At 39.3% G+C, this 13,404-nt stretch overlaps 1 protein-coding gene across 1 annotated transcript in view; it reads right to left on the reverse strand.

Annotated features, from left to right (window-relative positions):
- LOC143299389 (uncharacterized) overlaps window positions 1–13,404 on the reverse strand; it is a 393,740-nt gene that overhangs the window by 15,047 nt on the left and 365,289 nt on the right. The window contains exon 2 of the mRNA XM_076612563.1: window positions 9,086–9,245. Coding sequence (XP_076468678.1) covers window positions 9,086–9,245 — 160 coding nt within the window. The remainder of the gene's footprint in view (window positions 1–9,085; window positions 9,246–13,404) is intronic.

A 13,404-nucleotide genomic window follows, 5' to 3' on the forward strand; every position in this document is an offset into this window, starting at 1 on the left:
AGAGACAGAGAAATAGACAGAGACAGAGAAATAGACAGAGAGTGAGTGACAAAGGTTTCGTCAATTTTGTCAGGCCTCCGTTGTACAACAAAGGAGCGGACAACAAACAAAGACAGACAGACTGAAACAGACCGACACAGAGGAATACACAGGAGACGGAGGGGTGGTGAGAACAAGTGGTCACTCAGGAACTCTTTAGCCAGCACTGGCAGAGAAAGAAACACCAAGAGGCTGGCTGAATAGAAATAAACGTGAAAGCCATAAACTTCGAAAACAAGGAACAAAGCCGGAAAAGATTTAAGAGTGTGAGAAAGAATCATGCAAATATCCCAAAAGAGAATTAAACGAGGATAAAATAGGAGAATAAAAGTGAAAAAAAGCGATTCCCACGTGCATTGTTTCTTCAAACACATTAATTTTTCTGTCTTCAGAAAATGTCCTTCTAGGCTCTGTCTCTCTCCCTCCATCCTCTGTCTGTCTTTTTCTGTCTCTGTCTCTCTGGCTATCCCGTATAGACATACATTATCTTTCTGCCCCCAGTGTGTGTGTGTGTGTGTGTGTGTGTGTGTGTGTGTGTGTGTGTGTGTGTGTGTGTGTGTGTGTGTGTGTGTGTGTGTGTGTGTGTGTAAGACATATGTGCAGATGTACCAGTACGTGCTTGCAATTTTGTGATAACATAATGCGCATTATGTAGAATAAATGAAATAAAATAAGATGAAACAAAATCAAACGAAATTAAATAACATTAAATACGAATAACAAAATGAGATGATTTCTGTGTCCAGAAGAAGCCAGCAAAAAGAACCAAAATCTTAATGCATCCAATCGCGGACTGTCAGTTACAGTGCTGGATGAATCCTTTTCTTCTTCACTTCTTCCATCACGCCCACCCCCATCACCTTCTGTTCGCTTATCATCCTCCCTCCCTCACACACACAGACACACACACACACACAGACACACACACACACACACACACACACACACACACACACACACACACACATGCGGACACACATATACATGCATACATACACACACACACACACGCATACAAATACATACGCACAGACGCATGTACGCACACACGCACGCACGCACGCACCCACCCACCCACACACATACACACACACGCACGCACACACGCTCACGCACACACACACACTCTCTCTCTCACACACACACACACACACACACACACACACACACAGAAACATACACACACGCACACACACACACACACACACGCGCGCGCGCGCGTACGTGAGGACATCGAAAAAATAAGAAAAGGAAACATGCTTCATCAAATATTTTCTTTTCTCCAGAGTTGAAAGGCTGAAAACCTTATTCAATATTCATAAACTCATTATATGCCTTTGGAGCTTCGGACGGTTTATACCTCATAAATGGGCAGTGCGCCATTTTGATTCAATTACCTGTGAAAGGCTGGATGTTTTTTCTCTTCTCATGTCAGAAGACGTTTCGTTTTCAGTGCTGTCCCCTGTTCGTTTCTGAAATGAGTCAGTCATCTGTCTCTGTTTCTCGTTCTGTCTCTGTGTCTCTGTAGCTGTCTCCCTCCTCTTGTCACACTCTTTCTTTCTGTCTCTCTCTGTCTGTCTGCCTCTGTGTTTCTCTGGTGTCTTTGTCTGCCTCTGTGTTTCTGTTTCTCTCTGCTATCTCTCCATGTTTTTCGCTGTTTCTCTTTCTGTGACTGTCTCTCTAAATATTTCTCTGTATGTTTTTTCTTTTTCTCTCTTCCCCTTACTTTGGGTATCTCTCTATCCTATAAGTGATTCAAACTACTACCACTGCTATTACTCCTGCTGCTGCTGCTACTACAACTACGACTACTGACTCACCACTTCTCTTGATACTGCTACTACTGCTACTGTTGTTGCTGCTGCTAATACTATTGCTACTTCTCAGTATTCGTGCTGTTTACTTGGTGATATAAACATGTTGCTTAGTCATTAAAGAATTTGAGTCTTGAGTTTCTCACTTTATCTATCTGATGACGAAAGTAAACATGGATAAAAGTAACATCATTGTATTTAGGAAAGGGGGGCCAGGGAAAGGTGGACATATAATGGCATTGTTATGCCAGTTATCAATGCATATAAATACTTAGGAATTTACTTCTCTACTAGATTGAGTTTTATGACAGCCTGTAATGATCTTTGTAGTAGAGCAAAAAATGCTCTATTGTGCATATTGCAATAAGTTATCAAAGTTAAAATGTAATTCTTTATATACTTATTTGAAATTATTTGACTCACAAATTCAACCAATAGTACAGTATGGTGCTGAATTATGGGGACTTGACAGTGCAGTATTTAATTGTGAAAAGGTACATTTATTTGCATTAAGAAGATATTTGGGTATAGAAACACGAACACCTAATGATTTTGTATATGGAGAAACAAACAGGTATCCTACTTATATAAATCCAGTCATGAAGTGCGTTAAATACTGGCTAAAATTAGTAAGAATGCAACAGTCTAGACTACCTCACAAAGCCTACAAAATGTTATTCGACCTTGATGCACGTGGTAAAAACAAAATGGGCAACTAACATACGTTCTAAGTTGTGCATGTTTGGTTTTGATTATGTGTGGCTTAACCAAGGTGTGGAAGGGATTGACGAGTTTCAACGGGTTTCAAGGAAAGGTTAATTCTGTGTAGATGGCAAGAATGGGGCTTTCATGTAAAAATCAGTGAAAGATTTAATGTTTGCAGAACTTTTTGTACTATATCTGATATCAAAACATATTTACTAATGAATCTAGATAGACATTTAAGGTATACAATGACAAGATTCAGACTGGACATTTCCGATATTGCTGAACATAGTTATCGTTATAGAATGCACAACGAGGCTAACTTATTATGTCCACTTTGCCAGATGGAAAAAGAAAATGAGGTGCATTTTGTTCTGTCCTGTCCTGTCTTGTATGATTTAAGAGTACAGTACATACCATTGAAATATTCTAAGTTCCCAAGTCAGTTTAGACTGTCGTTACTTATGGCATCAGCGAATGAACAAACTATTAGAAACCTATTAATTTATCTGTATAAATCGTTTAAGCTGCGATCTGTTCTTATGTCTTAGTGTATGCAGTAACAACTACGGACGATGTGTAGAACTTAACTGAGCGCTATTAACCAAGCATGTAAGAGTTATTATTGAGCGTATATCATATATCAATTGGCAGTAAAGCTGTGAAACTGGCTTTAGGGGTACCTGTGCATACTAAGACCTCAGAAGCCTATAAGCTTGCGGGTATTCTACCACTAGATGAAATCAGAAAATTAAGTTCTGCTAAATACATTGTGAGATGTACAGCAGTGGATGATTTTGAGGAATTAAATATTAGGTCTGATATTAATTTTCCAAAAAATGCACAAAATAATTCAAATCTACAAACCATTCGCACATATGTGTCAGATATTTCAAATTCTTCAGACATTGATTTGCATGATATGGCACCTCGTGTTCTGGTGCCACCTGTCCCTCCCTGGGAGTTAACAAAAGCAAACGTCAACATATGTGCTTCTGACACAACAAAAGGAGAATCTCCACATATAATAGCAGCATCTGTCAGAATTGAATTAGAAGAAAATTTTGATTATCATTTAAAAGTTTACACTGATGGCTCGGTCCTGGATTATAGCAGTGCAGGATCTGCTTTTGTCATTCCTGACCTAAAAACAGAAAAATCATATTATTTAGGTAAGGGACATTCAATTTTTACAGCTGAATTGGTGGCCATCCTTATGGCTTTAAATCATCTTGTTGATATACCAATCATAGTAAGTAATATCCTATTTTGTGTTGATTCTCAATCTGTCTTAAAAAGTTTGCTCCATTTTGAGAATAATCAAAGAGAAGATTTATTGTTTGAAATTAGGTATTTATTGCACTCCCTATTTGTGAAGGGTACAAATGTTGATTTTTGTTGGATACCATCCCACACTGGATTCCGTTATAATGACCAAGCAGACAGGGGAGCAAAAAATCATATAGATAGTATAAAAGTATATTGCCCATTGTCATACAAGGAAATAAGCAATATACTAGAAAGAGACTTTTATAGGTGCTTGAATTCAAGTCTATAACCTCGTCAGTTGACTCTCTCAGACTTTGGTCCGATTCGCAGACCAATTCTGAGTTTAGCTCTCAGACTATTATCAAATTCATTACGGACCAAGTATTGTTCTAATGTCAAGTGCATATGCTTTAGTAACCTGACAATTGAGCATATAATTTTTCACTGTAGTTTAATGAAGCCTTTTGTACACGAAAGTGTGTCTTCACAAGTGACTGAGAACGTTGATGTTTTTGACTTTTTGCATTCATTATCAGTTGTTTCGCTTGTCAGTTTAACGACTTCTCTTTTACGAAGTCCTTTAAGTAATTTCCTGTAACTGTATTTAGAGTGTTTTTTTGTTTGTTTGTTTTTTTCCAAATTTCACCCACATTTTTACCCTCATTTGCCCAGTTTCTCCCAACCCTCCATTCATCCACATCTCGCACCCCTTCTAACCGATAATACTCAGATGTATTCATAAATACTTTAACAAAATGTCTTCAATCACCGATATGTGTGACGGGACATTAAACAAAATTCCTCCTCCATATATCATTTAGGTGTATAAATCTCAATTGAATACAATATGTTTCATGGTGTGTATTATGTATTACTAAGGTGAGGGTATATTACTTAGAAATAAGGTATGATATATTTATGTTATCTGAACGAATGTCATTTTTCAATGCACGATGCGATGTCTATGAAGAAGTTGTGACACTCTTTCATAAAGGGCAATGGCCTATAAATGAATAAACCATTCATTCATTCTTTCATTCATTCATTCTCTGAGGAGGAAGGTGGCAGAATGGATAAGACATCCAACTGCCGATACTGTGAGTCCGTGAGGGCCTGGGGTTGAATCCCGCTCTCGTCCTTTCTCCCAAATTTGATTGGAAAATCAATTTGAGCATCTAGTCACTCGTATGAGACGATGAATCGAGGTCCGTGTGCAGCACGCACTTAGCGCACTGAAAAAGAACCCATGGCAACATGACTGAGTGTTGCTCTCTGGTAAAATTCTGTAGAAGAAATCCACTAATAGGTACACAATTATAAACATGCACCAGGCCTTGCTGACTAAGCGCGTTGGGTTATGCAGCTGGTCAGGCATCTGCGCAGCGGATCTGGTGTAGTGTATAAAGATTTGTCCGAACACAGATACGCCTCCTTGAGAGACTGAAACTGAAACTGAAACTTTTTGTGTTTCTCTTTCACTCTCGTGAGCTTGTTCTGCTTGTTTCACGAGATAGGTTACCATCCTTAAGTTTCACATAACAAGATACCATCCTTAAGTTTCACATAACAGGATACCATCCTTAAGTTTCACATAATAGGATACCATCCTTAAGTTTCACATAATAGGTTACCATCCTTAAGTTTCACGTAACAGGTTACCATCCTTAAGTTTCGCATCCTCAAGTTTCACATTACCCCGAACTCTGATCTAATACTACCACGCAATCAAAACGTTCAAATAACAACTTTTCACACTGGTTCAGGGAATTGACATGTTTAATTACTTTAAAATGGTTATGTTATTCAAATATATTTACATCATCACATCTTCAAAAATATTAAGACAGCGTTTCCTATTCTGATTCTGCTTGTCTTGGCAGTTCAGCTCAGTTTTGTCTTCAACCCATTTTTAGCTGTTTACAGGATGATTATATCAATTTTCTTCGCTGAGTTTATTTCTTTGACTGGTTTCCAATTGTGTGTGTGTGTGTGTGTGTGTGTGTGTGTGTGTGTGTGTGTGTGTGTGTGTGTGTGTGTGTGTGTGTGTGTGTGCGGGCGTCCGTGCGTGCGTGCGTGTGTGTGTGTGTGTGTGTGTGTGTGTGTGTGTGTGTGTGTGTGTGTGCGTGTGCATGCGTCTGTGTATGCATGTCTGTATGTGTACGTATGTAGGATCAGAATCAGAATACATTTTAATGTCAATTAAGCCTTAACAAGATTTATTTGACACACATGTAAAGTTACATTTACTACACACAAAAAAAGCAAAACAAAATAATGTTGAAAAAAGAGATATAGAACGAGATTGAATCACTCCTACATAGAATGACGTTTTCGGCAGCAGTTAGTGACACATTTTCCAAACATTCCTACACGGTTATCTTCTTGTATTAGCTGACTTGAATTATTTGGAAGGTATTTTTTAATTTTGTGTATGAATTCTATTCTAATTTCTTTGTATAATTCTCAGTCATCTAAAAATTATATTCATCCTCAGCTGGTTGACATGGTAAATATAGTTTCATTTCTTTGGGATGTAAATGTACCTTTTTCTATTGCCAGATCATGTCAGGATATTCTTGTTTTGCACAATGATTGTTTTTGATTATAATTAAGATATCCTTCAAGTAAATAAGGTTCGGTTCTGTATCATGAAATAGTAGTTTACATTTATTTTCAGATTTGTTTCTCTTCCAATATAAAACAAATACATATTCTAGTTTATTCATTATAATCTAAGTCTGTGAATTTTGAATGCGGACAGATTTTTCCAAATGATTCCTAAACCAAAATTTTGCAGTATAATTCTGACAATGTGAATCCATATTCGCTGTTTTGTTTCCTCTGTAAGCATATCGTCATACGCAAATTAAATGCATGATTTTTTGCTCGCGCCTGTGTCATGTGAAACCAAAACTTTATTATTTGACTAATCACTTTTAAAGTTAAGGGGTATTTACTAATTCATCGAGTACTGCTAAATTTGTGGATTTTTGTGGAATCCCAAAGTTTGCGTTAAAAAGCTTAAATGAGCATGTTCATATGGAAATTTGTTCATGAGCAATGGTTATACAGTTTGTCAAAGGTAAAATTATTGTCGGCCTTTTCACAAGTGGGGAACCATATTTCTGCTCCATACGTGAAAAAAGACTTTCAAATAGTTTTGATATCTTATGTATGCTTATGTTTCATTTTTGAAAGTTCTTTTAAGACTATGAGATGCATTATTCCCTTCTTTTTCCTGATTCATGGAATATCATTCCCAGATATTTATATTGTTCATTTGTTTATGTGACTTCTGTTCCACATTAAAAGATATTTGAGCTCGAGGTTCTGATCTCGAAAATATATATGACTACTTTTGTTTTGTCTCTTGATTTGAATACCCCATAGTGTAAATGGCTCACTATTTGTTAATCATTTGTTCTCCTAGCCTCATTATTTATTCATTCCACGAACTTCTTTTTTTTAATCAGTTATCATAATCCGCATTGTTAAAACCACTTTTAATTTCTTTGTTAATGGTATTTGGTTTTTATAATCTATACCAAATTTATTTTCCGTAATTTCATGTAACATCTTTTAACTGACAGGGATGGATTGTGTTTTGATGAGTTTCCGTTGTTTTTAGCTGTTCCATTTTTTTCCACAATGTATTTGTATCATGATTATGCTAAACTTTTGATTTATATATTCTCCTTTCTTTTCTTGATAATATTGTCAATAAGGTTTTCTCTTATAAAGTATTTCCGATGTTGAGTTTTTATTAAACGGGTATCTGTTTAAAGCATTTAAATTTGATTTTAAATCTTTGCGTTGTAAAATACATTCTTTGTCACACCATCCTTTTTATCATGTCGCATAATCCTCTTAGACTTTTGAGTTCTGCATGTAATACATTCTTTTTGCTGCGTCTTGCAATATTTGCGTGAACTCTTCTATGACTGTATTAATCTCAGAGTCTGTACTGGTGCTGTTAGCAGGTTGTGTATTCAAAATATCATAAATATATTTCAACTCTTTTTGGAATTTTCATCCCAAGCCGATCATGACCAGTTTTGGAAACGCTTCGTAAACAATGACATCAATCAGTCGGCATGCGACTAAAAGCTAAGCCAGCTGCGAAGTTATGACCGGAAAAAAATCGAACACAAACAAAACAAACAGAAAAAACAAAAAGCAAGAAGAAGAAGGAGAAGTAGGAAGGGAAGAAGGAGAAGGGGGAGGAGGAAGAGCAGCAGCAGCAGCAGCAGAAGAAGAAGAAAGACAGGTCTTGACAAAGAACGGGGGACAGGGAGGACCCACACGTCATGTCTGTCCTGTAGCGCTGTACTCACCTGCACTGTCTGTCTGTCTGTGAGGAGAAGCATGAGGAAAAAACAGCAACAAAAACAACAGCCACAGCAATTACATTAACCGTTAGAACAGTTGAAATTGTCTGGAATGAGTTCTGAATGAGTTCCGGATGGCTCCCATCTGACCCAAACTTTTACTGATCTGATTCCAGTAATGTCCCATAAGTCATTCCCACTGATATTTCATGCAGCAAAAACAATTCTCCCTGGTATACTTAGTCCTCGATATATCTTGTTGAGACTGAAGAACAATGCTGGCTCCACATTACTTTGCAGCGATAGATTGGGGTCTTTGTGGCCACATACACATCCGGTATACACACACGCATAAGCACACACACACACACACACACACACACACATCAAAAACAACAAAAGCAACAACAACAATACACACACATAGCAGTTTCAGGTTCAGTTTATCAAGGAGGCCTCCCTGCGTTCGGATAAATCCATATACTCCACACCACATCTGCTTGGCAGATGCTTGACCAACAGCAGAACCCAGCGCGCTTATTCAGGTCTTCAATGCATGCGTATATATTTGTGTACCTATCAGAGTGGATTTCTTCCACAGAGTGTTGTCAGAGGACAATACTGTCGTTGTCATGGGTTCTGTTTTCAGTACGCCAAGTGCGTGCTGCACACGGGACCTCGGTTTATCGTCTCATCCGAACGACTAGGCGCTCAGTTTGATATTCCTGTCAAACACTGGAGAAAGGGCAGGAGCGGAATTCGAACCCAGACCCTCGCGGACTCTGTATTGAGCGAGACGAGCGTCTTAAACATTCTGCCACATTCTTCACACACCACACCACACCACCACACCACGATTCCTTTCCCCGCAAACTACCACAACCCCAACCCCCACCACACCCCCACATCTCACACGACTGACAGTCTGACCTGCAGAGAGTCTTGGTGGTGTTGAGGTCAGAGAGCAGCTCGTGGCCCCCGCCGGGCTGTAGGGGTGACCCCCCCACTGGACTCATGCACGTGGTCATGGTCTCTCTGAAGGTCAGGCACTGTGTGGGTCTGCCCGCCACCCGGCCTCCTCTGTGCAGGGCTGGAACAGCAACACGGCCAGCAAGATCAGCACAGGGTCAGGCATATTTACATACATGTATTTTTGTATAGACATATATATTTTGTATACAGGACGTGACGAAACCAAGATATATGTAGATAAGGCTACACATCACTTGCTTTGTTCAATTACAATTAGACATTCACTTTTTTCTCCACTTTTATTGAAGGACGTGTGTTTTATGCTTCGGAGTGGTAAAGATTTACATAAAGACTCTCCAACCCAGGGAAGATGTTTATTTGTGGCTTTATACAGTCTTTTCTGAGAGAGAGAGAGAGAGAGAGAGAGAGAGAGAGAGAGAGAGAGAGCGACAGAGACAGAGAGAGACAGAGACAGAGAGACAAAGAAAAAGTAGTTTCAAAACGGAATGGAAAATGTGCACATAAATTCATATGCGCCACACCGCATCTGCCTAGAATGAAAACAAAAGAAAAAGAAAAAAAAGAACAAACAAAGCAAAACAAAACAAAAAGCACCACCACCAACAAAGCATCAGTTGCTGACCGAAAGCTGCAACACCAACAACTGGAAACGCTGTTTACACGGGGCTGTATAATCTGTATGGTATGATATGGTATGGTATTACACTGCATTCCATTGCATTGCATTGTATGACATTGTATAGTATTGTATTGTATTGTATTGCGTTGCGTTGCGTTGCGTAGCGTTGGTTTGCTTTGTATTGTATCGTATCGCTTTTTGTCACAACAGATTTTTCTGTGTGAAATTCGGGCTATTTTTCCCGGGATGAGCTCGTCGCCATGTTGTAAGACCGCCTTGATTGCTTTCTTTTTCGTGTCTAAAATTGTATTTGCTTTACTGTCTACATATTTTAACCAGAAAAAGCCAGATTATTGCTGTGGGTTTTCCATGCACTCGGTTTATCAATTCTTCAGGATATCAAGCGTCAATCCACCACTCAAGGTCAATCAGAGTGGTAGGGGGAGGTAAAAATCACGGGACTTGATCCTGTGCACACTCATTTCCTAGCGGGCACGTTACCACCATTCTCCGCCCCACTCATCGGGACATGGGGAGAGACGATGTGCATGCACTGGGACAAAGACGATGTACATACATTGGGACAAAGGATTACAGGATCGATAACGTGCGTATTTGATCTTCTGCTTGCGTATTTCACACGAAGGAGGTTCAGGCACAATCAGGTCTGCGCATATGTTGACCTGGGAGATCGGAAAAAATATCCACCCTTTACCCACCAGGCGCCGTTACCGAGATTCGAACCCGGGACCCTCAAATTGAAAGTCCATCGCTTTAACCACTTGGCTATTGCGCCCGTCGATGTACATACTAAACCACAGAGGTTCCAACAGTCACGCTCACATGAACCCAATGCACGACATCAGACAGGGCAGTAAATACAAGCACGGAGTTATAATGGTGATGTGAATAAGCCTGCAGGCTTTGTGCCCGGACACTGTGTGCGAGACAATGTGTGAACGAGAGAAAGAATATACTGAATGAATTGTATCATTTGAGGGTGATAGCATAACCAAAGAATGTTGTTTTTTTCATCAAACCCTCTGAAGAAAAAGAAAGGAGAAAAGAGAATAATAAACATGACAAGGCAAATGAAAGATGGAAGAAAACAATACTCAGTTATGTTTAAACATCACATACATTATATATCATTGACACGTGGACTATCCTTTAAAGCACTGTAGAGTTTGAGAGAACAGAGAGCACAGAAAGAGAGGGGGAAGGAGAGTAATCAACATCCCTCACCCACTCTCTCTCTCTCTCTCTCTCTCTCTCTCTCTCTCTCTCTATATATATATATATATATATATGTGTGTGTGTGTGTGTGTGTGTGTGTGTGTGTGTGTGTGTTTTCGTGTATCTGCATGCGTCCGTGCGTTCATCTCTCTCTCCCTCACTGTCTCCCTCCCCCCTCTCTCTGTCTCTCTTCTCTCTCTCTGCCCCTCTCTTCTTCCTCTCTCTCTTTGTCTCTGTATCACTCCCTCCCTCTTTCTCCTCCTCAATACCCATTTCTCGGGATCAGTTTGTCCGTCCGTTCATCTGTGTGTCAGTGTTTATTGTTATTATTTGTTGTTTTTGTATTTCTCTGTGAGTGACGTGCAAGTGACAGGTTTGAGAATATCCAGGCAGCAGCCCAGCTACACTCATTAATCAGCGATTGACAAGGCCTGTTAAAAACGAAGACAGATAGAGACAGAGAAAGGCATCGGATTCTCGGCAACAATAAGCCAGAGCGACAGCAGCAGCAGCAACAACAACAATTGCAAAAGCAGCAAATGCAAGGACTGCCGCATTGTGGGATGGAACAACAACAACAACAACAATAACAACCACAGCTCTATAAACAAAGACACGAACGAATGAACTGACACCAAGACAAACAAATTGACGGATGGGCACACACACACACAAACAAATTCGTTTGCAACACTGCACATCTCATCCACCAACACCACCCCTACCGGACCATTCACACACTCACCAACACATACACACACACACTCTCTCTCTCTCTTATTCTCTCTCTCTTTCTTTATTTTCCAGAGAGAGAGAGAGAGAGAGAGAGAGAGAGAGACTTTGACACTTTGACACTTTATTGTCATTACCTGCAAGGGTCTATTGACAAGGGGGGGACGGGTTATTTTTGTTTAACACAAGAATAGCAGAACACATTCTGCTCTACCCACTACTACCTCTCACATACCCTCTCACATTCTTTTTCAAAGTTCCTCAAATATAAACAAATGAAATAAACACTTAGAAAATAAAAGAAAAAGAAAAAAAGAATAATATAACCAAACTCAGCCACCCATTCTGTTGTGTTGTTATGTAATTTATCGATATTTACTTATCATCAGAACACACACAAAACTAGATACTACACATGATTATTTTCCTCGTTATTACCGTTATTGTTATCGTTAATAAGGTTATGTCTTAATGTGTATGCTTCTGCAATAAATTTCGCCATCGACTGTTTTATGACTTCATCATCAGACGATAAAGCAGCAACGAGATCGTGTCTTTTAGCAATATCTAACTCAAAGAATGCACTTTTTTTTTCTCAGTTCATCATATGACTTACACTGAAACAGGAAATGTATTTCATCATCAACTCTGAATGCACACAAAGGGCATGGCGATTCTGTGGATGTGTCTGCGAGAGAGAGAGAGAGAGAGAGAGAGAGAGAGAGAGAGAGAGAGAGAGAGAGAGAGAGAGAATAATAGACAGACAGACAGAGCGACAGAGACAAACAGAGACACACACAAAGAGAGAGAGAGAGGGGGGGGGGGAGAGAGAGAGAGAGGAAGAGAAGAATACGGAATCGGGTAATTCATTCGAGTAACGGCCATTGCCCCTTATGAAAAAGTGCAAATATATGCTGCAAAAACAAAAAGTAATGCACAGTCATGTCATCAAGAACCATACTTAGATCATTATTTCAATGCATCAGAGTTGAGCGCTGTCTGAATGCTTTAAACAGACAGATTGACAAATTGCGAGTGGTCGGTCTAAAAGCCGTGTGTAAAGCTGATCTAAACTGGCAAGAAACCTACACAATTTGGGTGACATATACTTTGTTCTTTAATCAAGCAAGATTGGATAACTTTGAACAAAATGTATTTCATTTCCTCCGTCCTTACTGCAAATTTTGCTCATCAGATCAGTATTATGGGATCGACATCGGTAATACTGTGCTGCAATAAAAGCAACAACAACAAAGTCTGAATCTTGCCTTTGAACACTGTAGATGTCGTTCTATGTTTAAAAGCAAATACGTTTTGAAGAGAGAGAGAGAGAGAGAGAGAGAGAGAGAGAGAGAGAGAAGAGAGAGAGAGAGAGAGAGAGAGAGAGAGAGAGAGAAAGAGAGAGAGAGAGAGAAGACAAGACAAGACAAATTATTAATTATCGAGGATAATAGATAAGCACTTTTTTTCCATCCAATCCCCGCCCTGAAACAGGGTCTGCACTACACACTACTACATTATACATGTCATTGCATGCACTACACAATGCTACTTAAAGTCATACTGTGCGAATACAATACTACATAAAGGCATAAACATGGTAAAAATAACACACACACACTGAGACTGAAACTAATGTTGTTGTTCTCCTTCTTCACCTTCTTCTCTT

The sequence above is a fragment of the Babylonia areolata genome, chromosome 25 (assembly GCF_041734735.1).
Source record: "Babylonia areolata isolate BAREFJ2019XMU chromosome 25, ASM4173473v1, whole genome shotgun sequence".
In the NCBI taxonomy this organism is placed as follows: Eukaryota; Metazoa; Mollusca; class Gastropoda; order Neogastropoda; family Buccinidae; genus Babylonia; species Babylonia areolata.